This window comes from Chelonoidis abingdonii, chromosome 1 (assembly GCF_003597395.2).
Source record: "Chelonoidis abingdonii isolate Lonesome George chromosome 1, CheloAbing_2.0, whole genome shotgun sequence".
NCBI lineage: Eukaryota > Metazoa > Chordata > Testudines > Testudinidae > Chelonoidis > Chelonoidis abingdonii.
This window is the reverse complement of record NC_133769.1, coordinates 137,461,704-137,488,805: the sequence shown is the minus strand read 5'-3', so window position 1 is coordinate 137,488,805 and position 27,102 is coordinate 137,461,704. Positions and strand designations below refer to the sequence as shown.

Here is a 27,102-nt window from a genome sequence, read left to right as displayed (position 1 = left end):
GCATCCAGAATGTGTCAGTTTTGACAACCTTGGCCAAGGGCTTTGGCTATGGCTTAGAATTTGCTGTTGGCCATTGCTGTTGGCTCTGAATTTCATCTTTACTTTTTACTTAACTTAATGGTTGTAGTATCAAATTCAAATTTACTATACAGTAAATATCAAGTGTGTTGCTCTTTTCTCTGTATGCCTTTAATATCTTTGCTATTATCCGACTTCTATTGCTGCAGTCTAGAAGATACAAAAGAAAAGGAAAACCTGGGCGTGATAATGGCGTGACACCAATAATAAATCCTGGAGAGACTGCCTTATCCATTCCACAAATTACTTACGATCACATTGATGAAAGAGAAGACAAAAAAGACATGGCTTTTTACCTTGATGAACCTGGAGGTAATTTACTTTTATTTATGTTTAGGGCTGCAAATCTTTTAAACAGACGCTGTTAAAAGAACTGAACTGGCAAAGGGGTACATTCCTTGTGTACGCAATTTTAAAATAGTTTATGAAGCAAGTTATCTGAAAACAGGGACAATTAAATGACAAAGAAATGTGGGCACAACATAGTAAAATTAGAGATAAATTAACATATATTGTACCTATCAAAGACCCAAAGGAGTTGCCTTTTTGTTTAACAAACTGTACATAAAATCCAAAATGCCAGTTTAGTTCTGCCTTTTAAAATTTCTGGCACAGATCTCACTCTGCAATGAGAACTAAATGCAAAGTTCATCCTATGAGCCTCGCTTTCCCCCAGTATGTTATCAACACACACATATACCCTGTCAACTTAATCAAGTTCCTACCAACTGGGAAGGGAGACAGTGAGACTTGTTTTTCTTCTTTTATATGCTAGCATGACATGCAGATATGACAATGATGGGGTGGCATATACATATTTTATACCTAGATGGATATGATAGTTTGAATTGGAGACAGTATTTTTCATCACTTCCTGTATTGAAGTACTGTGTTGTAAACAGTTGCTGCATTTCACCCTGGAAATGGCTGGATTTCAGTTTTAAGTGAAGAGATTCTTGTGTTTGTACAGTCTTTTGAGACTTTTAATCATGGACGTCACTACATAAATGTGCATATAAATTAGTATCAGTGTAAAAACTTTGAGGGCTCCTCTTAAAACCGATTTTTCCATTTGGAAACTACCTCCTTTTGTCTTATGGGAAAAACCTCCCTCTCTGTACAAATCCTGGAGCAACAAAACCTCTAACTGAGGATGTAGACTTCATGCTCCTATCTTTCCCTTTCGGAAGCCTGCAAATACCTGCCAGGCTAAATGAAGGATCCAAAAATAATCTGGCCAAGTACAGTAAATAAAATATTTGTTTTGGGTAACTTAGAAGAACCTCATGGCTTCTGCCATTTGACCTGGGATACAAGAAGCCTCCAATAAACTTGCCTAGCATCTCTGTACTAAATGGATTTTCTTATGTGGCATTTGGGCTGTCACAGGATTTGACAGCTTTTTTCTCTGATTTTGTGGTGTGATGGTTTGCTTTTGAAATGTATTTGTTCTCAGAGTACATGCTGTGTACCTGTTGCTGCTGAACACAGTGTAATAAGGTGGTGACTTTTTTTTAAGTTTTGACTTCATAGACCACAGGAATGAAGGTCAAGTGGTATAGTAGGCTGTATAATCCGCTAGGCTGTTGAGTAGCAAAAATAAATCAGTTAAGAAAAGTGTAAGCACGTGATATTCTGGTTTCTTTCTCTGAGGACCCTCTTGATGAGCTATTTATACAGTATACCTAGAGTGAGAGGCGACTACTTAGAGGTTGCTGTACATGAATACGGTTAAAATCTCAATCTTTGGCTACTTCTAAAAAATATATCAACTAAGCAATTACATTTAAAATTAGGTGCTATTCCTATCCATGAGGTGCATCCAAAAGCAGAGTAAAACTAATGTATTGGTTAAAGGTTACATTCATGTATATTTTGATTTTTCTTATTGTTTTGAATTGACTCCTAATGTAAAGAAACATCAATTATTCATACATTGATTATCCTCTCTACTACATTTTTCTGTTAGTTGTAACTTATTGTATTATTTTTACAATTTACTCACGACATTCTCATTTGTTGTTAATGGCTATAAAACTTGCCTTGCATGTATTCTCACTTGAAGATTTTGCTTCATCTTAGATATATAACTATTGCAGTTATAGTCAGACAGTGACAGGCAAAAGAGAAAAAAGTGTGATTGGTAATAAAGTTTTATTTGTTCCTTAGTATGAAAGAAGTTAGAGAAAGAAAAGAACATTGTCCTTGTCCATTCCTCTGCCTTGTTCATTTAAAGAATATTCCTTAAATGTTCACCATTTGAACAAGCAAACTGGTCAGTTTTCACAATGGAGAGGTAAATTGTGGGGTCCCCCAAGAATCTGTACTGGGACTGTGCTGTTCATGTTCATAAATGATCTAGAAAAGGAAGTAAACAGTGAGGTGGCAAAGTTTGCAGATGATACAAAATTACTCGAGAGAACTCCAAAGTTGACTGCCAAGTTATGAAGGGATCTCACAAAACTTGGTGACTGGGCAACAAAATGGCAGATGAAATTCAATGTTGATAAATGCAAGGTAATGCACATTTGAAAACATATTCCAAACTATACATAGAAAATGATGGGGTCTAAATGAGATGTTACCACTCAAGAAAGAGATCTTGGGATTACTGTGGATATTTCTCTGAAAAGATGTGCTCAATGTGTAGCAGCAATCAAAAAAGTTAAGAGAAGGTTAGCAACCATCAGGAAAGGGATAGATAATAAGACAGAAAATGTAATGTCATTATACAAGTCCATGGTACACCCACACCTTGAATACTGCATGCAGGTCTGGTCACCCCATCTTAAAAAATACATTAGAATTGGAAAAAGTACAGGAAAGGGCAATATAAATGATTAAGGGATATGGAACAGTTTTCATACATTTGTGTCTGTTCAGCTTAGAAAAGAGATGACTAGGGGAGACATTTGATAGAAGTCTATAAAATCATGAATGGTGTGGAGAAAGTGAATAGTGAAGTGCTATTTATCCCTTCACATAACATAAGAACCAGGAGTTACACTATGAAATTAATAGGCAGCAAGTGTTAAATATAAGGAAGCACTTCCTGACACAATACACAGTCAAGCTGTGGAACTCATTGCCAGGGAATGTTGTGAAGGCCAAAAGTATAACTGTTTTTTAAAAAAAGAATTAGAAAAGTTCATGGAGGATAGGTCCATCAGTGGCTATTAGCCAAGTTGTTTAGGGACCCCACACCATGCTTTACGTATCCCTAAAACTCTGGCTGCCAGAAGGTGGGACTGGAAGACAGATCACTTCCTAATTGCCCTGTTGTGTTCATTCCTTCTAAATCATCTGGCATTGGCCGCTCTCGGAAGACAGAATACTGGGCTAAATCGCCCATTGGTCTGAGCCGCTATAGCTGTTCCTATGTTCAAAGTGCTGTGTCTAGCAGGAAATATTATGTTAAACAGGCTAACTTATTTTTTTAGTGCTTTCTGCCCCTGCCAGCTGGTAACAAAGGAAAATTAAGTGTTTTTTTCCTCCCTTCAGATGGGTGAAGAGAAATTTGAATGATTGTTTTTTCCAATTTGTAGAGCAGTAGTCGGCAACCTTTGGCAAGCAGTCCATCAGGGTAATATGCTGGTGGGCTGTCAGACATTTTGTTTACATTGACCACCCACAGGTATGGCCCCTCGCAGCTCCCAATGGCCGTGGTTTGCCGTTCCCAGCCAATGGGAGCTACAGGAAGCAGCGGCTAGCATGTCCCTGCAGCCTGCGCCACTTCCTGCAGCTCCCATTGGCTGGGAACGGTGAACCACAGCCACTGGGAGCTATGGGCAGCTGTGCCTGTGGATAGTCAATGTAAACAAACTGTCTCACGGCCCGCCAGCGGATTACCGTGTTGGGCCGTGTGCTGAAGGTTGCCGACCCCTGCTGTAGAGGCTAGAATTAATGCTATTCTAGGGCCAACTGTATTTCTATCTTATTTATCTTCTTTAGCCGAAGTATAGTGCTAAGTTACAGAGTGTTTCTTGTTCTGATTTATTTCTTCTGTAACGAAGCTTCCAAGAATATGTTGGGCCAACTAGATTGCTTAAATATGCTTGACCTTCTTAACAGTTTTAACCTGATTTTCCTCAAAGATCCCCTATGAGCAGTTAAAGGCTTTCAGCCTGGTGCTTCAAAAGGGGGGGAATTCCCTCCCCCCCCAAAAAAAACTGAAATGAAAATGGAAGTGTATTGGAGGAGTTTAGGAAGGCATAAAGGAATGGTAAATGACAGAGATGATACTGTCTGCTGTCAGTGTTCCATAGACTGGAGTAGCTCGTCCATAGGTGTGTGGAAGCTGAGGGTTTTACAGAGACTATGACAAACGTAGGTGGGGTCAGGCTGCTTCATCTCTACTGATCTGTCCTTGCAACATTAAATCTATAGTTTTGGGGTTTTTTTGTCTTTTGTTTTTAAAAAGTGCCTGCCAGTTGTTTAATTCAGATGTGAATGTAGAATGTCACAGCAGGTGCTTTTGAGTAAAACGGGGAGGAATGAGAACTTATGAACTGTGATGCTTCCCAAAAAAAGTATCAGTAAAAATATGGTAGATCGGTAATTTTCAGACTATCCATATGTGAAAAACAATGTTAAAAAATGTTACTTTCATAAATACTGACTTGTGGAGTCAGTTTGTGATGATCTTAAATGAAATACGGTGTATAAAATGTGGTGTTGTGACATAACTACTTTTAATTGCACTGTTTTGGCAGGTGTAATATAAACTGTTTCTTTACCTCTGTTAAAGAACATGCAGTACATGACTTATGATGATGGAGAAGCAATCTTAATCCTGGAAGAATTGCCCTGGATTTAATGGCCATTCAGTTTTCCAGTGGGATGTTTCTCTTTCCTTTATTTCACTGTAATTTCTCCCTTTAGTCTTCATTCATTGTTATTAGCCTTTCATCAGCTTTTAAATGTTCCTAGCAAGATTATGCTTCATATACTTTTAAAACCTTGCATTTTTATTTTCTGCCCAACACCTAGAGTACAGTATGTGAGTACATTGTGTGGACCACATTTGCTTCACTTGGTTGCATTTTGGAATATTAGTTTTTGTCTGTAATGTGTGATAGACCCAGGCCAGTTGGATACAGCAGAATAGCAGAAGGCAGATATACTGGCCACTGGATTAACAGTTTTCTGTTCCCTGACTGACCAGAGCAGGGGCTGCTCCATGCTAATGAGAACACCTGACCCTAATTAACCTGCAAAGAGTCAGGTGAGGCCATTAAGCTAATGTGACCACCTGACTCTAAGGCCCTGCTGATACTATAAAAGGGCTCACTCTAGTCAGGCAGAGGGGAGCCAGGGGAGAGGAAGTGCGGCTGAAGGGCTGGTTAATGAGGACAGCCTCAAACCATTAGTAAGGGAGCCCTATGGTAAAGGTGAAGAAAGGAGAAGCAGGAGAGCTGTGGGAAGTGGTCCAGGGAAATGTAGCAACTCTGGCAGTGAAAGGTTGGCTGCCAACAGCTGCTACCGTTAGGGTCCCTGGGCTGGAATCCAGAGTAGAGGATGGACCCGGGTTCCCCCCAACCCACCACTACAGGAACATCTCTTGGGCGGAGAAGTCAGGCCCCTGTCAGGACAGGAGGCTAAACTGTTCTGAAATAAGCCCCCAGGGACAACAGAGACTGTGGAAGTTCTCTCACCAACCTCCTTGCTGGCCTATGATGAAAAGGGCTCAGTAGACTGTAATCCTGGGCCTAGAGAGAGAAGGGCTACGTGGAAGGTCACAGTGAGCCACTGAGACTAGCATAAACAGCCTAGAAGCACAGGACCCATGGGGGCAAGGTCAGAGCTCTGCCACAAATGTTTATTTTTCTTCTTGGATTTAAAGACTGTGCCCTTCTAGAATGTTCATGGTTAATTAGTAGACATAAATCTGTATAATTCCACATCTTCCACAGGTGGGCAAAACTGTCCATTCTCCACAAACAAGCAGCTCCTCCCTTCTGACATGAATGCTTGGGAGGAGAAGAGATGGGCCTTATACTTGTGACCAGTGGTGTAATACAGTGGTTCCCAAACTTGTTCCGTCACTTGTGCAGCGAAATCCCCTGGCGGGCTGGGCCAGTTTGTTTACCTGCCACGTCCACAGGTTTGGCCGATCGCAGCTCCCAGTGGTTGTGGTTCGCTGCTCCAGGCCAATGGAGCTGCTGGAAGCAGCGCGGGCTGAGGGACATACTGGCCGCCCCTTTCCGCAGCTCCCATTGGCCTGGAGCAGCGAACCACGACCACTGGGATCTGCGATCAGCCGAACTTGTGGACGCGGCAGGTAAACAAACTGGCCCAGCCCGCCAGGGGATTTCGCTGCACAAGTGGCGGAACAAGTTTGGGAACCACTGTATTACACCACTGGTCACAAGCATAAGGCCCATCTCCTCTCATCCCAAGCATTAATGTCAGAAGGGAGGAGCAAAAGTGTGGGGAGGAATTGCTTGTTTGTGGAGGATGGCTAGTTTGGAAACCACTGGTGTAATATATTAAAAAAGCCTGGACACCTGACAATTGCCCATTAGTATGAGATCTTCAACCAGTGAGACAAATGCCAGTTTTTGTGTCCATCCAGGCTTAAAGACAAATGGAAGGATCAGGGAAGTCTGAGGGCTCCAGACAGGAACCAATCATGACAGGACAGCTCTTTCTCTATTATTTTCTCTCCAAAAAGGGAAGCTTAGGGCAATAATTGCTGAGTTCATTTAGCACAAAGCGGAGACATGAATAAGGGTGTTGCCAGTACCCTACCTTTCCAAAGAGATTTCTGGCAATCTCAGCATATTTCTCTGCTTTTTCTTTACTAACCACAAGGGATAAAGAACCGCATTGCTCACCCATACTCCTCGAGTGCTTCCAAATTCTTGGTGAGCAATTGTTTTTGGAGTTATTCTGAAGACATTGCATTTATCCCATACAAACTTGGATCTGCTGTTACAGTGGCAGCAGACACAATCCGAACAGACCATATCTGGAAAGTTTAAAGAAAAATTCATCACAATGGAAAAGTAGAGGCAGCATGGATTTACCAAGTGATGAACTAACAAGAAATCTCCAGAATATATCTTTGTGAAAAAACCTAAAAGGTATTTCTTGCTGTATTATTTTCTTACCCTGGATTTCTAGTATTCTTAATCAAGAACTCTTACATACTGATTTATTCTTACCATTACTATACAATTTTCTTTTTCAGTACTGAGTCCAGCTTCCTCCTCATTTCAGGTTGTTAGGACAGAAATCCTGACATTGCTTCACAGCCCAGAAATCAGGTTTTATCCTTCTCTGCCACCATTTCTGTGGTCGATATCTTCTGCTGCAAAGAGGTCTAGTATCATAGCATCATAGTTTAAAGCCGGAAAGGACCAACGGATCACCGAGTCTGACCTTCTGTATATATCACAGACCACCAACCCCCACCCAGAGAGTGTGTCAGAGTGACAAGGGAACAGGGAGCTCTCACCTGGACATCTGCTAATATACCTATAGGGCTTAGATGAGATGCTTGAGATAACTAGAACAAATGACGGATATGAAGAAGCAAGGCAAGCAGGAGAATAAAAGAATCACTTTAATTAATGAGACTGGCATCCTTTTCTATGCATTTGTGAAGTTTCATTTTCAAATATCAACTATCCAGTCTAGTAAAGCTTTCCAGAGCTGAACTGAATAGCTGTTTCATAACTTTGTTTCTTCAATTAGAAAAAAAAAATTAGTACGTAGAAGGCTAGTGCCTCTTGGGACTTCTCTAGCAGATGGAACATATTACAAGCTGTCGGTTATTATAGGTCATGTACACAACTCATTATTGTAAAATTTATCAAAGTCACCAGAACCTCAGAATGATAAATCGGCACTGGGATAAAAATGAGCTTTCTATCCATTATTATGCTTTTTTAATTTGCTTTTTGAGATTTTTTGCATAGTAATTTCCCCTTGTGTATAAATCAAAATGACACGAGACATTTTTGGGTAAAAAACCCAACTTCAAAAGTCCTCCTATATAAATGTTGGTAATGTCAATATATACCGTACATAATGTAATTTTTACACTGATGATGGCTTCCATTATCTGGTAGTGTATAGGTTGTTCTTAGAGACTATTTGAATTGTCATAGAGTGAGGGCTTCCTTCATCCTATGGGGTGGAGGGATTACAATCTGCAATATATATAAAGAAGCAAACGTTTTAAATGAAGTGGATTCATAAAGATGCCAGTGCTGATAAGTTGAGTGAAAAGTAAGAAAAAGCATGTGGATAATATTAACTCAACCAAGCAAATGCTCAAGTTAGTGAGGCCTGCACTGCTATCACTAATGGAAAATAGATGGGAACAGGGTAAATACGAATATATGCTCCAAATTACTCAGAGAATGTGGCTAGAAATCTTGATTGTAAAGATTTTCAGATTCAGTGAGGGCTGAGTTTAACAGATGCCAGATGCTATATTCAAGATAGGGCTGCTTACTTTTGTTTTTAAATTTGCTGGTGACTATCATGCACATAGTTAGACACTATTGGCATTTGCTTGAGCTAAGCATTTTTGTTAGCAGGTACTATACAGACATAGTTTCACATTTCCACCAGTGCATTTTTGTCCTGCAATATCTTTACCATTTCAGATCTGGTCACCTTGAACAGAAAATGCCAGTTAGTTGAATTCTTTGGCCAATCCTGTGATCTGCAAAAGGGTTTGTGTGGGGAGAGGTGGAAAGAGATAAGCTGTGACTGCCAAATACACTCTTGTTTGTGACTAGAGCTGCTAGATGATGATAATTCCATTTCACTGCAACTTATGAAGTGTTTGAAATTTGTTATCATTGCTTCAAGTTGTCTGCCTGACTCAAAGCAGAGTTTTTTTTTCATCATATTCCACACAGAATCGGGTAGAGTGGGGACTTGAACCTGAGTCTCCTGGATCCTGGGCTAGTATGTGAGTGTCTTTTTCTTTAAAGCTTTCAGAGAAAACGTTTGATGAAACATACATCTCTACAAAACAATTTAGCTTTGATGAAATTTCATTTAGTCAAAAATGTTTCAACTAGCTGTACTTGTGACTTTAGGACATGAATCCAGATCCTCAGAAAGCCAGTGTTCTTATACTATCACTATGCCCCTCTTCGAGCCTTCATCACCAAATTGATACATGACACCTATACAGTAGATAACACAATTGTGTTGACTACTGTAGAATTATTGTTTAGAAGTTCATTATGGTATTGTAGTATTGGTATTGTTTTGGCAAGCTTGGTTATGTAAAGTTTAAAAACGAGTATCCCATTTAATGTTAAAAACTGAAGCCATCAATGCTTTGCTATGCAAAAGAAATATTAGTTAAAAACACAGAATTGGAAAGGAGTGCAAGTCCCAGAATCAGGACATTTTCCTTTTGCTGCCAAAAGTATGTGTATCAGATAGTTGGTGAAATCCTGCAATATGTGTATAAATTATATTTGAGCCAATTTGCTACCTAATAACTCTGTAGCTTAAGAAGATGAGGCTCTTTTAAAAGGACAAATGTTTTCACTAGTACAGTGTTTCCCAAACTTGGGACACCACTTGTGTAGGGAAAGCCCCTGGCTGGCTGGGCTGGTTTGTTTACAGTTCCCCGTCTGCAGGTCCGGCCGATCATGGCTCCCACTGGCCTGGAGCAGTGAACCACGGCCAGTGGGAGCTGCGATTGGCCGGATCTGTGGATGCGGCAGGTAAACAAACCAGCCTGGCCCGCCAGGGGCTTTCCCTACACAAGCGGCATCCCAAGTTTGGGAAAAACTGCACTAGTATATTGGTGTGTGAGACCAAGATGAGAGTTGACTTGAGAACCTTGGTCCCAGAAAACTGATGCTTCATCTCAAGCACATGGATGGTGCTGGTTCCATGATTCCTGCATTATGCTCTGTTTTTAGCCCTTGGACCAAAATACGAGTTGGCTTTAGAGAGATCATGTCTTCGTTTCTATTTATGCACAAGTTGGTTTGGCAAACAAGTGACTAGTATAAGAGCGAATTTAGAAAGATATCTTTACATGTATAGACTTATCTTTGACAAGGATAGGATAGTCTTACTTGTCTAAAAAATGTACAGTATATCTGATAAGGCCTCTTTGTTAGAATGGGTTGTTTGTCAGTTTCCACTCACTTTATCTCCCTTAGAATTCTTAGATGGTGAAGAACTTTCTATTACGAGGTAAAGAATTTCCTCCAGTTGAAGTGATTTGTTTGGTTTTTTTAAAAACTTTCATTTTTTGACTGCTGAAAAATGAAATGAAACAAGAAAGGAGAAAACACATCTTCCACTTTTGGCGCAACACACTGAGAGCCTTATGCAAGTATTAGCCACGAGCATTTATGCCCCCCATTTTTGGTATAATACACTTTAGGTAACACACCAAAGGCAGGTAGGCTAAATCCTTTTAACTTGCAATAAAACCCTCTTGACAGAATTTGCCCCCGTTTGTGAATTCCCTCTGCTATTGTGCAGCAAACAATTAACCAAGGCCCTATCTAGAATGCTTTATTCAAGAACTCTTCACTGAAATCAGTAGGAAGTTTTCCTTGAGCAAGGCATGTCGACTGAAGCCATGTGTGCACTACAGGGACTATATCACTATAGCTACAGTGGGGTTATACCAGCATAACTACATGGTGTGGATGCAGCCTATCCATCAGTGTAGGAACACCACCTGCCTTAGCAATGGTAGCTGGGTCAATGGGAGCATTCTTCCATTAGCTTGGATGCATCTACACATGGGGCAGGTCGGCATAACTTCATTGATCAGGGGTGTGGATTTTTCACACCCTGGAGTGATGTACCTAATTCAATTTAAAATTTAAGTGTAGACCAGGTCTGGTTCATTTCTAGAGATTCTTTGTATTCCTGCTGATGTCCATGATGGTGGATCATAGAGAAATAAACAAGCACCCATATGGACTTCTACTCCTTTAAAAATTATGGGGATGTGGGGAGAATTAATATTTGTCTGCTGAAATGCAAAAGAAATAAGGGGGGATATGTTCTGAGCTTCTAAGAAGTGAAGTGCATGGATATTGGTGGAGAAAACTTGCTCTTTAGGGCATGTCTTCACTGCAACAGTTTGCTCAAGTTAATACACTTGAGTTACTCCACTCAAGAGTTACCAGGTTGCAAAAAAACACTAGAGCTATGCAGAATGACTTCATTAGCAGTTTGAGTTGTTGTCACTTGAGCTGCTGCATCCCTGCTGCATTAGTAGCTCTAGTAACAGCAGCACTTGAGCTTCAATCCTCTCTTCTCACCTCCAGGCTAGCTAACTTGAGCTTAAAGCACCACTTACTTTGAGCTGCAGACTTTTGTATGTAGACAGGAGATGGGGTAGGGGAAAAACTTGAGTGACAACTTGAAAAAACAATGTAGTGACAAGCACTTCTTTGTATTTGTTTTTGAAGATTTATAGTGACTTACTAACTAAACTTGACAACATGTGTAGTGCATCTCCTCACCAACACTTGCTGCTGTGGACCCATCAAATGTTCCCTCTGCTAGTTACACAGGCTCTCATTGGACTATTGAGTAAAATTCAAAATCTTGGATTTTACCTTTTAAGGCACTCAGGTGTGGACCCACAGAAGTACTTAGATGCCTGAGTCTTAGACTTGAGTGCTTAAATCCTGTTTTTAAGCACCTTTATGATCTACAGAAGCCCTGCTCATCTGCTGCCTAACCCTGAAGGTGCTTAAAATCACTTGGCACTGAAGTGTTTGCAGTAAAAGTTCCCTAGGTGCCTAAATGTCTGCTTTGGGGCATGCACAGGGATGCCTTGCTGTAGGTGTCTGGATGTCTAAGCCCCTGAGCAATGCACAAACGGAGGGAAGATCGGTGTTTGCCCGCTTAACAAGTGTGTGTGGCCCAAACCAGGTACTGTGCTCAGAGGTGGCTTAACTCTGCACAAAACAACTGAGGGAGATGGAGGAAGACTTTCCTTATGACTTCTAGTCCCATAGTTAGGGTACAACTTAGCTTGTATCCCTTTGCTTGATAAGGAGAAGGGATTTTGAATAGGGATCTTCCCCTCTCAGGTGAGTGCCCTATCTGGGTTAGAAGATATTCTGGTGTGGGCTTCCCTCAATTACTCCTATTTTAATTATTCCACTTTAATTAAATAACAATAATTAAATAGTAATTCAATGAAAGAGAGAGTGAGAATGGTTTGTTAGTCCCATGGCAAGGGTACTCACTTGAAAGGCAGGAAGTGCCTTCTTATCAGGTAGAGCAGGACTTGAACCAGGGTCTTCCTCTTCCACATCCTGGGTGGGTACCCTATCCACCAGGCTAAAGGTTATAAATGAGGGGCTTCATTCCCACTCTCCAGCTGTTTTGTCCCAAGTTAAGCAGCCTTTGAGCATGCCTACCACATCTGGATCCGCACACAAGTTAGATGCAGAAGCACCCATCTCCCCCTGGTTCATGGGTTGCAAACAGAGCTGGGTGTCTCCCTGAAGCCTGGATTTCGGTATCAAACTCTGAGAGGGCTGGAGCTTCTCAAACACCCCTCTCTTCACCATCTCCCATTGGCTAATTTAGGCAGCTCCTCCCCCAGTGTGCTGGCTTTGACTCACATACTAAGCTGCCTATCTCTCCCCATTCATTGTGTAGGGGAGCTGAGGTGCCTAACAGGCTTTGTGGATTGCAGTATTGTTCCTGTGGTTTTTCTAGGCACCAAAAAATTAGAATTCGTGAAACTCAGCATCGCACTGCCAAAGTGGCATTGTGGAACTGGTGATAGAATCATAGGGGACCACCAAGTCTAATCTCCTGTCAAGATGCAAGATTTGTTGTGTCTAAGCCATCCAAGACAGATGGCTATCCAGCCTCCTTTTGAAAACCTCCAGTGAAGGAGCCTGCACAACTGCCCTAGGCAGTCTGTTCCATTGTCCTACTATTCTTACAGTTAGGAAGCTTTTCCTGAGACTTAATCTAAATTTGCTAGAGTTTGAACCCACTGCCTCTTGTTCTGCCCTCTGTGAGATACAGTAAGAAAAAAATGTAAAATGTAGGCCAAAAGTAATCTATGGACACTTGTAGCGGGGTGGTTACCCTGCTCCTGCCCTGAAGGGCTTAAAACAGCCCTAGGAGAGGGCTGTGGCTGGAAGAAAGCAGCTACTAGGCTGATTGGGGAAGCAGCTGCAGCTGGTCCACACCCCAAACAGGCCACAGCTGGCCCTATAAAAGGCCAGTGAGCTGAGCCAGGAGCTGGCAGTCTCTCTCTAGCTGTAGAGGGAGATGGACCTGGCTGCAGTGACCTGAGCAGAGTACCTGAGTGGAACAGGACTGGGGAAAGGCAGAGGAGCTGGGGAGGCTCCAGCCTGCAAAGCCCCAGGCTGCGGCCTAGCGGAAGGCCAACAGGTACTGGGGGTTGCTGAGGGCAGCCTGGGGTAGGCAAAGGCAGCAGGTCCAAACCCAACCTTGCTGGTGATGAGTAGGCTGATACTATAGTCTGCCCCATGGCACGGGGGCTATACGATGACTGGCAGTAGCTATATACTGAGGCAAGGTGGGTGGGGGCTCCCTGGTGCGGGGAGATCCTGAGACAAAGGGGTAACTGCCAAGGGGAAGCACCCCAGATAATGGGGCATTGGGTCCAGGAGGGACACAGAGGGCCAAGCGGCAGTGGGACACTGGCCTACAGAAGGCGCTCTAGAGGCTGGATGAGCTAATTCCCAGAGACAGCCGGCAAGAGGTGCCTCAGGGGTGAGTCCTGCACTGTTACAACAATATCTGTAGACTTTTGAGTGTTTCCAGACTATCATGTCTCCCCATAAACTCCTCTCTTCCAAACTAAACATACCCAGTTTTTTCAGCCTTTGTTCATATGTTTTCAATTCCATTCCTTTGAATCATCTTTGTTGCTCACCTCTGGTTCCTGTCCAGTTTTTTCCAAGTCCTTTCTGTACATTGGTGACCAAAGTTGGATGCTCTAGCTGAGGTCTAACCAGCACTGAGTAGAGGGTACTGTCACCTCCTGTGACTTCCATGGTATGCATCTGTTAATGCAACCTAAAACTGCATTTGCTTATTTTGCAACAGCATCAGATTGCTGACTCATGTTGAGGCTGTGATTCCCCCCAACTCCCAGATTCTTCTCAGCAGTGCTTCTGCCAGGCCAGTTATCCCCCCGTTCTGTATTTGTGCATTTGGTTTTTCTTCCCTAAGTGTAGCGCCTGGCATTTGTCTTTGTTGAATTTCATTTTGTCTATAGCCTAGTTCTCCAATTTATTAGGATCCCTCTGAATTTTAGCTCTAATTTCTGAAGTGTTGACAAGCCCCCACCCCTACCCCAGTGCCAGCTTTGTGTCATCTGCAAATTTGATTAGTAGGCTCTCTATTCCTACATCCATGTCATTAATAAAGATGTTAAATAACACCAGACTGGATCCTTGTAGAACCCAACTTGACTTCTCTCCAATCTGATATAATTCTATTAATAGTTACTTTTTTGTTTGCAGTTGTTAAACCAATTATGTATCCACTTAATGATAGTTCTGCTGAACCCACATTTCTCCAGCTTACTTATCAGAATGCCACGTGGGACTTTCAAAAGTCTTGCTGAAGTCCAGGTATATTTTGTCCACTGCATTCCACCCCACCCCCCATCCACCAAACCAGTTACCCTGTCAAAGAAGGAAATCAAACTGGTTTGGCATGATTTGTTTTTAGTTAGATCTATGCTGGCTGCTAGCGATCACCCTTTCATTCTCCAGGGATGCGCAAATGGGATGTTTTATACATTGCTCTAGTAGTTTCCCAGATATTGAAGTCAGCCTGATTGGTCTATAGTTCCCCAGCTCCACTCTTTCCCCCTTTTTAAAAATGAGCGCTATGTTATCCCTTCTCCAGGACCTCTCATGTCATCCCTGAGTTTGTAAATATCTAATTCCCTCAGTACCCCGAGTGAATAGCATCAGGCCCTGCTGATTTGAATTCATTCAAATTGATCAGAAGATCTAATGTTCCTTTACTTATCTCCATCTGCACCTTTTCCCCTTTATTATCTATGGTAATTTTTGCTAGTTGTTTGGTCACATGTTGTTTTTTGTGAGAAGACTGAAGCAAAGTAGGCATTGAGCAGCTTTGCCTTCCTATCATCTTCAGTTCCCAGCTCACCTTTGCCATTGAGCAGTAGACCACACAATCTCTGAGCTTTCTTTTTCATATGGCATATTTGAAGAATCCCTTCTTGTTTTCTCTAACATCTCTTGCCAACTGTAACTCATTCTTTGCCTTGGCTTTTTTGATTTTCTCCCTTCATGCTTGTGCTATTCCCATGTATACTTTCTTCGCTACATGCCCTTCCTTCCATTCCCTGTATGTATTGCTTCTGGTTTTTAGATAGTTGAAAAAGCTCCTTGTGCAGCCACATTGACTTCCTGTGGCTCATCTTATCTTTCCTTAATGATCTGCCCAAGTTACTGAAATGGTTGCCCAAAGCTTTGAGGTGAGGCCTGTGGTTGACAGCTCTGTTCCTCAGGCACAATGGAATTATCCACCGCAAAGATTAAGGTGAATCTGGGCAGGAATACCTTTCTCAAGGGCTGCTCTCCAGGTTGTAGTATACTCCTGTACAATCTAAGAATAACCTCAAACCCTTCCTGCTTTCAGTTCCAAAAGCAAAGCATGCTTCTCACAAAAAGATGTAAAATAAATGTGTACAAGTATTAAATTCTCGCATAGTTTCCTCTCAGTGAGGGCAAGGGAGCAAGAGACTCCCATTGACAGATGATAATTGTTACTTTATGCTCTTCTAGAAGGTGTTCTCATATTGCAATGATTGGGACATATAAAAACTTGACTAGAATAATAATGCCAGTATACTCACATTTCTTAATAATTTGAGAAGTTAATTGCCACTTAAAAAGTGAGAGTATGTAATTGCTTTATGCAAACTTCTAAAATCTATATTGTATATAAAACAAAACCAAAATAGTTAATAGTTCCTTACAATGGAAATGTCCATTTCAGAATGGTCACTGGAAAATTAATTTTTGCTTTAATGTATACCATTACTTTACAAAACCCCCCCTTTCAGAATTGATTTGCTCTCCCAAAGAAAAAATTACTGGCCAATAGGAGCTGTGGGAAGCGATGCGGGCCCATTTATGGGCCACAGTGATTGCATTGGCCTCATTAGAACTACAAAAGTGATTTTTCCTCCCTTGGTATTCACCACTTCTTGTCAGCTGGGGGAGGGAGACACAGGTGCACAGCCCTGACTGGAGCCAGAGGCACACTGGTCTGCCTAGCCTTGTGCTACCAGCGTGCCCCTTCCTGTTTGGGGGTGGGCCCATTCTGCTCCACACAGCTCCCCTGCCCAGCGCCCCCTGGATCCACTATGCCCAGAGCCCCCCCACAGCCCTTCCACCACAAATGTACAGTGCCGTGCACACACCTTGCCCAGTGCCCCGCTGCCCACAGTCCCACCACAGCTGCCCAGCACCCACACAGAACCCCCCACTCGCTAGTCTCCCAATACACACAGATTTCCCCTCCCTCCGTTCCTTCCTTCATCTCTCCCAGTTCCCTTCCCCACAGCCCCACCACCACAACTACACAATGCCCCACACTGCCCAGTACTCTGACACACACAGATCTCCCCCACTGCTCAGCACCTCCCAACACGCCCCCACTTTCTAGCATCCCAAAACCTACAAACCTCCCCACTGCCCAGTGCCCTTCAGATCCCAGCACCCCACATACACCTCCCAGACACTCACTCCATAACACCCTGCCCCCTTCCCTGGCCGCACTCACCAGTCCTACTGGGAAGTCTCTGGCTCCTAGGGTGAGAGCGGTGAGGGGAATCTCCAGACTCTCCACGTTCTGTGCCCACCACAAGCACGAGCTCTGTGGCTCCCATTGGCCGGGAAAAGCGCCAATGGAAGCTGCTGGAGCCATAGAGTGTGGCTTGGAGGTGCTGGCAGCATGCAGAGCTCCCCACCCTATGAGCCAGAGGGATCTGCCAGGGGGCAAGGTGGGGAGTCCCAGAGGTGCTCACCTGGGGTGGGTCCTGTCCTGGGAAGCATCTGGCAGGTTGGTCCCACTGGCTCCTAGGGTCACAGGTAGTAGGGGGGAGGGCTCTCTGTCCACTCCCGGTGCCTACAAGCCCCGCCCCTGCAGCACACCACAATCCTGCTGATGGGTGGGTGCCAGGAGCTGCCCCAGGAAGCGTGGGTGGTGGCACTGCAGTGTCGCAGCTGCAGTCTGGACGGTCCCCAGTATCGGGACAAAGGGTGTCCCTACTGATGTAAGGTCAGGATGCAGGACAAGTCCCCTAATATCAGGACTGTCCTGATAATATCAGGATGTCTGGTCACCCTACTTTTCATATGCTGTGTATTTATACCTGTCTACTATATTTTCCACTCCATGCATCCGATGAAGTGGGTTTTAGCCCACAAAAGCTTATGCCCAAATAAATTTTTTAGTCTCTAAGGTGTCACAAGGGCTCCTCATTGTTTTTGCTCATACAGAATAACACAGCTACCACCCTGAAATGTTTCAGGAAAGATGTGCACAAATTGAAGAAACTCCAGAGAAGAGTAACAAAAATGATTAAAGGTTTAGAAAACATGACAATGAAGGAAGATTGGAAAAAAATGGATTTGTTTAGTTTGGAAAAGAGAAGACTGAGAGGGGACGTAACAGTTTTCAAGTAGATAAAAAGGTTGTTACAAGGAGGAATGAGAATTGTTCTTAACATCTGAGGATAGAACAAGAAGCTGTGGGCTTAAAATGCAGCAAGAGCGGTTTAGGTTGGACATTAGGAAAAACTTCCTAACTGTCATAGTGGCTAAGAACTGGAATAAATTGCCTAGGGATGTTGTGGAATCTCCATCATTGGAGATTTTTAAGAGCAGGTTAGACAAACACCTGCCAGGAATGGTCTAAATAATACTAAGTCCTGGCATGAGTGCCAGGGACTGGACTACATGACCTCTTGAGGTCCCTTCCAGTCCTATGATTCTTGAAAGGGCACTAATTGGTATTTTGTAAACTGTTTGTTTGTTTATTATTTTACTAGATTGCAATTTGGTTTTAACCCGAGGAGGATGGCTTAGTAGCCTAAATGTCATGCTTAGGGTAGCTATGTTCCCTCAAACCACGTGTTCAGGTTCCAAGCACAGTCATCTCCAACCCTTTGGGTTTTTTTTCAGGATAGATGAATTGAGTATGGTGCTGTGTATTGTGTGTATCTCTTCGAGCAGAACATGAAAACTGTATATTCTGCTTGGGTAATTAAAGATACTGTTATGTTTCAAAGGGGTATGGACTTGCTACACTAGTCTTGTGCATCATGCTATGTGCTGGCAGTCATTTTGGGATCCCGGCCCAGAGATGGCTGCATGTGTATGATTTGTTGAAGCACTCTGGGACCATTGGAACTGAAAATTAACATATAGTATCTTCTACTTTATAACACCACTAAGCATACATGAAAGTGCCCCACACTTCACGGGAATGAATTAGATTCTGGTAGAACCTGGAGCTTAAAAGTATAGGTAATATAGATGTCTTTATGTTCTCTGTATTATCTGTGAAATCGATCTTATTCATCTTCTAGCATAGGTAATAAAGCTGTCTGGCTTCCATGCTTTCTTGGTTCTTGCTGTGGTCTCTAGCATGTGGTCTTAAAAATATGAAAGTTTTTATAGGCAATTACCATGGACTTTCTGAACTTTTTGTAAAAGGAGGGGAATGGTTCGCAGGCCTGAGTAAGTTAATTATGGGCGGATCGTCCGTGACCCAATTCTAATACTGTACTAACCCCAGGATTGCTGAAGTGCAGCCAACCTGGTTCTGATTCTGCATCATTGGTGCATCAGCTATGACCCAGTTCTAACCCTTTGGATCAGGTTGTGTTGTTTCATATATTATCATCATGCTGCCTTCTCAGAGCTTGATTCCAGTTTTCAAAAACACTGAACTGCATAGTGCCAGCATTTGTTGCTAGTGGCTTTTCCCTTTCTCTTTTCAATGAGGAAATCATGGTCACAGACCTGGTTGCACTACCTCAAATAAGTTCCATTTCAGGTCATGCTGACCTAACTCTATCCTAAACTGACGTGTACTGAGTGAGCCAGAATGAGGGTGGCTGCAGCCCTAGCTGTCTTCCAGTTCCTATTGCTGTTTAGCGGAAAGGGTTAGATTGTGTGTAGTTTTCATAATATTGCGAAGGTGGGGGAGATCTTGCTTGGAATCAGAACTAGTTTGCTCACCTCTAAATAGGACATTTCCCATTCTTTGTGGAAAAACTGAATCTTAGGAGACTCAGAAATTTGTACAATATTTCCAATAAGGCAGAAATGCTTTCATAAAATAAAAGATTAGTTCATTCATACATACTCTGTGGATGATACTTAGTTAATTTCTATAGGCTAAACTCAGTAGGTCAGTGAGAGCTCTTACACTGGAATAATTTTTGTCTTGTGTAGAATCCCAGTGTGCCTTGTATAACATGTCTGAGTCATGCTTACATTTCTGCAGAAGGAAAATGTTCAAAATCTGTATTTGTAAAAGTATTAAGATTCACTTTTTCCAAGCTGTGACATGCTGAAAGGTAAATAGCTTTACTGAGCATTTGTTACAAAGAAAGAGAGGTGGGCTGTTATATCAGACCATACAATTCAAATGTCAGTAGTAGCTTCCAAACGGTAGATTTGAGAGAGTAAAGTTTTTTCTATTTTTTGAAACATTTTATATAAACTTCTCCACTATTCTCTGGTTTGTTCTAAGTATAGTTAAGCCCCTTTGTTTTTTATTGAGAAAATTTCCTGGGTTTTACAAAGTATTTGTTTTTTTTCTTATTTTCACCCTACTTCTGTATCATTCGAATGTATAAAAATAACTTGTTTTAGTAGGAAAATACAATATTGCATGAGAGATGTATTATGATAATACATTAATCTATGTGTGTAGGCAAAGATGCCCGTTGAAGTAAGACACATAGAATTAAAAAAAAAAAAAAGACAGACACGCACACAAGCTCTGAAATGCGTGCACATCAGAACATACTGATAAATCTCATGCCCACCATGTATACATTTTAAGCTTTTAGCAGATAATGGTTTAAAGGTTTGACACACTAAAATGGCAGGAAAGGGACAATCTGTATCAGAATACATTTCAGAATGAAAGAAAGCATTCAAAAGTTTTTAAAAAAACAAATGAGAAGGATGAAGTTGAGTGTATGCGCTGCAAATGGTGTGTCTCAATTTATTAAATGTAAATATTTATAGGCTACTAGTTCTAAGTCTACAACAATAAACTGCTTAGTCAAATGAAAAGTTTTTTGGGGGATTAGAGATGTATTGTTTTCTTAAACTCAGAGGTGGCATTGTATTTTGAATTCTGTTTTAGTTCTGCAGCAAATTACATTGAATTCCATTCATTAAAGCATTAATCTACTGAATACTTTTATCCTCTGTCTTTCCATCCACCAAAATAAACCTCAATATTTACCCAGAAAAATTAAGTTTTTTGCACTGATTTTCACCTGTTTTTGTTGTAATAAACACTGGAAGAATTCCTGGGAAAAATTAAACAACAACCAAAATGAAGGACCCTACCTATATACTTCAGTAAGCATGTTTAAGGAAGAGAGCAGTAGGCTTTAAAAAAACAAGTCTGTCTCTTCCCATCAGCTCTATTAGTGTGCAAAGTAATTCTTGTCCAGGTAGAAGAGGGTTAGATTTAAAGGTTCAGTTTGAGATACGGTATTGGTATTTTTATGATGTGCACACCAACATTTTCAACTTTTTAAGGGGACATAATTTCAGATGCTTATTGCATTTTGATTATTTGCGTGTTTGTCTCCAAAGGAAATTAGGAACATAGGCATATAAAGTGCATATACTGCAATGGAAAATATTGTCTTTAAATTAAATAGTGTAGTTAATAGATCTGTTGCAATAATAGTCAGTGTTACATAAAACTATTGAATTTGTTTCTACATGTGAACTAGCTTAGCACTTTAGAATAGAGGCAGCACAAATACGTTACTGAGTGTATGTACAGCCTATAATAAGCACTATGACTGAATGGTGGCTTTATTTTTATTGTAAAGAATTAGCTAAGATTCCAGTTGTGAGGGTTTTCTATTGGAATGTTTAATCCCTCAGAATAGCACACTGAGAGCGCTAGTTAGACTTAGATCTAGAGGAAACAGGTGCTTTGCAAGTTTCTCCCCACAGCTCTGCTCATGAACCTCTCAAAACTGTACATTATTCCAGTCTCAGCCTTTCACAAAAAGATTCTGTCAATCATGCAGTATTGTGAGTGGGGCAACGAGGTCTATACGTGCATTTCATCTGTGACGTCAGCCAAACTAGAGCTTTCACCTCCAGAAAAGAGAGGATACATTCCAAACAGGGAACTGATCATAAGCAGGCATTTAAGTCTGCTCATCAGTCTTTGCAGTTTCATTTTTCTTCCTTCCTTCCATCCATCAGCAACAGAAAAGGAGAGGAGCTACCAGCACAAACAAATAACCATACAATTGCTTCAGTGCCAAAAAGTATTATTAACCTCTTTCTACCAATGAGAAGCACCCAACAGAAAGAACAACACTGCCTGTCCTGCAAACAGGAAGCAGAGTATGGCCCCTTAGCTATTTTCTGAATTCCTGGCTACAGCTATCAGAGGGGTAGCTGTGTTAGTCTGGATCTGTAAAAAGTAACAGAATCCTGGGGCACCTTTTAGACTAAATTTCCACCGCATACATCTGACAAAGTGGGCATTCACTCATGAAAGCTTATGCTTTAATAGTCTGTTAGTCTATAAGGTGCCCCAGGACTCTTTGTTGCTTTTTACTGAAAACAGCTAGACTTCCTCGGTCTCAAAGTTTTGAAATCTTAACCTAGGAAGCGCGCGCACACACGCACACACCTGTTCCCCTGCCAGCAGGAAGAAGAGCCTGTCCTGACATAGGGAACAGCAAAAGTTCAGCCCACAGGCTTATATTTTCCATCATTCTCAAACTGCCTAAGGTCTGTTCCTAAAATATTGGGGGTCAACGCCCATTTCACATAAGCTTGACAGATAAAATCAAAGACACCAGGGCCTCCAGAAAGCCCCCTGATCAGGAAGTCTTTTTTGCTCACAAATGTTTCCTAACCTGGTCTGTGTAATTTCTGGTTGGATGGTGGTGTAGGCTCACAGAGGGTACTCATTCCATTTAGATCTGTATAAAACAAGGATGGAGAGAGGGTAGCCATCCTGTTCCAGTTCAGTCTGAAATGCAAGAAATGCCACCGTGGGTCAAAATGCTGTGAGATGTAGCTAGCCTGCAAATTCAGATATGAATACTACATGTATGTCATGCTAATCGACAGTACTCAGAAAACAACCCCCCCAAGGTTTTATAAGAGAACTGAGCGACTTGCTGCTCTGAAGGCAGCACTGCAAACTGCAGCAGTGCAGAAGTAAGGGTAGCAGTACTTCAACATCCCCATCCCCCCAATAACCTTGTTACCTTCCCACAGCTCCTTTTTGGGTCAGGCCTGCTACAATTACAGCACTGTGAAATTTCAGATATTTAAAATCCTATCACCATGCAATTGACCAAAATGGACTGTGAATTGTTAGGGCCCTACCAGTCAGACTTCATCTCAGGACATGAAAATGATTGTGCAAGTGGGACTAGGGTGACCAGATGTCCCAACTTTATAGGGACAGTCCCAATTTTTATGTCTTTCTCTTATATGGGCTCCTATTACCCCCCACCCCCATCCCTGTCCTGATTTTTCACATTTGCTGTCTGGTCACCCTAAGTGGGACTAAAATTCATAAATGTTAGAGCTGGCTAGAAAACTGCTTTTATTTCTACTTCTTGGCTGAAAACCTAAACAGTGCCCTGGGGAACTATGTTCTCCAACATTTTCTTCAATTTCTCAGTGAAAACACTAGGAGACTCTGAAGCATCATAAACCAAAATGTCAGTGACCAAATGATAACCTGCAGCTCAAGTCATTGTCACATGAGACACATGGCACCATATCCCAGGTATCCAATGGCTTTGTGGAGATCAGCAACTGGATGAAGAATAGGATAAATTTTGCTGATTCTGATGGAGATAAGGGAGCACTTCAAGAACTACCCACTTTATAGTAACGCCTTTTACTGAGGACAGCTGCTCTCAGATAGTCAGTGGGCAGACTCAGTATTCACCTGAATTTCTTACACCTTCATGGCAGTGAAAAATACCCTTTCCATCAACAGCTAGCAGGAAGAGTCAAGACGTGATTATTGTAATTTTCTGAATCTAGGTATGAAACAGCCAATGTCAATGAGCTACAGTTGATTCAGAAAACCCTGGCCCATCTGTTTGGCAACATCAGCTGTTGAGAGCACATCACTCTAGTGCTCTGTTGTCTTTATGGGCTTCCATGGTCATCTGCAAATCCCTTCATGGGGAGATCCAAGTTATGTTAGGGAACTCTTCACTCTGGATGAAAGTGGCCCCTCACAATGGCTACATTTCACTGGAGCAATGGTCCTGTCAGCCTTAAGGATGAGAGGGTGTGTGTGTGTGTATGTGAGAGAGCAGGAGCTTGTGCTAGGAAGAGATCAAGGTGACCACAAAATCCAGCACCTAAAGAACAAAATTCAAAACTCACTTCATCTGTACTTTCTCACAGTAATGCCACCTTTTTTTTTTTAAAAAAGGCTAACCTCTGCTGACTGAGGGGCATATTAAGAGAGAAATAACTCTAAGTACACACTTCATAATTTTGGGAGGCTTTCACACACCAGGTGTGTTATAAAAACCTAATCTTTTCCTTCTCAAAGAATTGGAATCTTGTAACAGAAAAAATAACCTAAAGGAAAAACTCAGTTACAGGTTTGTTTCTGCCATAATGATTCTAGGTATATCAGTACAAGCTTTATAATTTACATGCTGGTCTATATGGAATGCTTCTTCATAAGCCACAACGTGTAAATGTCTGTGGTGTTACACTGGATATTCATGTCCCAAGTACATGGTAAAAAGCAAGGCTGAAGACCCAGTGCCTTCAACTTCCAGAGACAGGCGGCAATCAGGCAGCCTTTGGTGGCGTTTCTGCGGGAGGTCCGCCGGTCCTGTAGTTTTGGTGGTAATTCGGCGGTGGGTACGCTAAAGGGGCGGGACCGGCAGACCTCCCACAGAAACGCCACTGAATCCGCATGACTGGGGCGGACCTCCAGCAGAAATGCCGCAGAAGGCTGCCTGACTGCCATGTTTGGGGAGGCAAAAAGCATAGAGCCGCCCTGTCCAGAGAAGTGTGGTTATGTTTGATGATACTTCTAGAAAGTTAATGCATTTACAGAAAAAAATTCTTGACTATTATAAGGATCTGCTAGGTTCCAGACTCTGTAAGTAAGCTGGATATCTGCATCATTTGAAGCTCAGAGGACAATTAAGTTTTTATCTTGGCATAATGTGCATAATTATTATTTAGACTTGAAGATAAATTGCTATGCCGTTTTTAAAATATCTTCAAATTAAACTTTTAATGGCTAAATATTAAATCATATATATAGTTAGAGTACTTTCCCACAAATTCTTTTTTTCTGGAACTCAATAGATAATAACTAATAGGGATAATTGGGACTTTTAGATAGGAATAGTTTTGGTTTAATTCAATCCATTCTTAAGAAAATTTTTGTCTTGACTTCCTTCAGGTTTTGAGACAAATACTATAATTATTCTGTTGGTTAATGAGATTTATTTTAATTTCCAGTCTTTTTCCAATCACTAGAGGATAAGTAGATTTGTGACTTAATAGTAACAATGCTCTTTTTTCTTGAATTCATAATTAACTGCTAGTGAATGCTAAATTGTTCTTGAAGACTTCGATTGTGAGATGCAAAAGATTGCATTAGACCCTCAGATAATTATGATACGTTTCACTATAATGCAACATAATTGGATCTGTGTTCTTCTGAGTCGCATTAACAAATTCAGATGGTGTTTCTGTTCTAATATCATGGCAATTTGTATGCTTTGAAAAATAACAGTAGTGAAAAATGAAAACTTTTGGGGATTTATTTTCTTTAACTGATACAATAAAACTGTCTTTCCTTTCAAAATAAACATTTTTACTAAAATGACAGTTCTGAATCTCATAAGGTGAAGTAACTCTCTATACAGTATTACGTGATATGTTCCCTGGGTGTAACTTTAAGAGTTTGTATGTGTTAAGATCTCCCTGCAAAACCAGGAAGCTGCTGAGTGACTTTTCACTGACTGTTAATTGTTTCGTTTGAGGGTCAAGTTCTTCTCTTTTTCAAAAAATCAATGAAGGATCCGTTTCAAAGCTAATATAGGCTGGTATTTTCCCTGAATGTGCTCACTGTACATCTTCTCTCCAGAAATGCTGAATTAACACAATCAATGCCCGTTCTTTGCTAGCCTAAAAAAGTCAGCTATATTAGTATCAGCGTTTTGAACTTCGACAGCTGATCCTCTGAATGTATTCAGAAGTTGTAGATTGCATCTCCAACCCTGGAAATGCATTTCCAAATGGATTCAAAATGTCATTGAATAATGTGATACAAAGTTAGTGAGAAAAATAGTTCAAATTGCTGAATGATTGTTGAGTGGCATTTAAATGAGCAGAGAGATGAAGTTGAAATGAATGAAAACTGTTCTGTGCTATGGAATACTGACAAAATGGTTACTTTGGACACAGTGTGAATGCAGTAGTCGTGTTGGGTTTCCTGCTTCTGGAGAAGTCCTGTTCAAGTTCCTTTTGAGCTGCTCGGGGTTGGAAAAAGATCTGTGCCAGAAAATGAACTCATTGCTAACATGCAGTGTCAGCAATTGATTCTGTGCAGTTTTAGCTGAACAAGGTTGAAACCCAATCATAGACTACTGTGGTGGAACTGGAGCTCCCCTGTGAATACTGCACATTGGCCTGGTTATTGATATGATTAGTGTATAATTATATTGGGTTACATCAACAGGGCTTTGGATGCCTCTGAGGATGTTAGGCCTGCCTAGGTTTCCTAAAGGTAGGAGATACATCCTTTGTTTTTACTGCTGCTGTTTCTCAGGATTTATTTTTAATACTTTTTTTAAGGGTTTTTTACGTAGCTGTCCAAAAATCACATTTTGCAGGGGCTTTCTTTGTATATACTGTAATGAGTAATCTCTTTGTAATGTTCCCAAATGCTCTTTAATGTAGTGCTATTTGAAACAGCACTAGGTTAAAAGGCACTAGAGAACCTTTAGTGTGCACCAGCAGGAACATAAAGTGACCCATAAATGCACAACTGCTCTGTGCAGACAAACCCTTGGATTCAACTAACCATTGCTGGTGTCTTCATTCTGGTGTTTTGTTGGATAAACATCTGTCTTTTGTATCAATGGTGTTTGTTGGTTACAACTGAAAATTAGGAGCTCTAAGAATAAGCGATTCCTTTTCTTTTACTGATGTCATTTACTGCAACTTCCCCACTGTCACGATCCCATTATTACCACCAGTATGTCACGGTTACAGGGTTAGCACTACTTCTGTCCCTCTGAGTGTACCCCTGCTGGTATTAGGCCTTGTGCCTTTACCTCCATGGTGGAATCATGCAGTTCTCCCACTCTTAGACTGGGCTCTGGGCTACGTTATCCTGCAAGTATGCCTACACTGCAATTAAACACCCATGGCTGGCCCATGTCAGCTGACTCCAGCTCAGGCTGTGGGACTGTAAAATTATGGTGTAGATTTTCAGGCCAGGGCTGAGACCCAGGCTCTCAGATTCTCCTCCATTGCAGGGTCCCAGAGCTCAGAGTCCAGCCTGAGCCTGAATGTCTACACTGCAGTTTTATAATTCTGAAGCCTGAGCCCTGTGAGCCTGAGTCAGCTGACATGTGCTAGCTGTGGGTATTTAATTGCAGTGTAGGCATACCCTGTGTATCCACCATGCTTGCCCTGCATGTCTGAACCTGTTTTGTTTTTGGTGTTTTGTTTTTTTCCCTTTTGAGGAGTCTGTGGTCAATGATATACGATGACAAAAGGACCTTCT

General features: G+C 41.6%; 1 protein-coding gene across 1 annotated transcript in view; it reads left to right on the top strand.

Moving 5' to 3' along the window:
• LOC116826925 (potassium voltage-gated channel subfamily KQT member 1-like) overlaps positions 1-27,102 on the top strand; it is a 773,346-nt gene that overhangs the window by 110,905 nt on the left and 635,339 nt on the right. Inside the window, exon 10 of the mRNA XM_075070630.1 lies at positions 228-390. Within this exon, the coding sequence (XP_074926731.1) occupies positions 228-390 (163 nt within the window). The remainder of the gene's footprint in view (positions 1-227; positions 391-27,102) is intronic.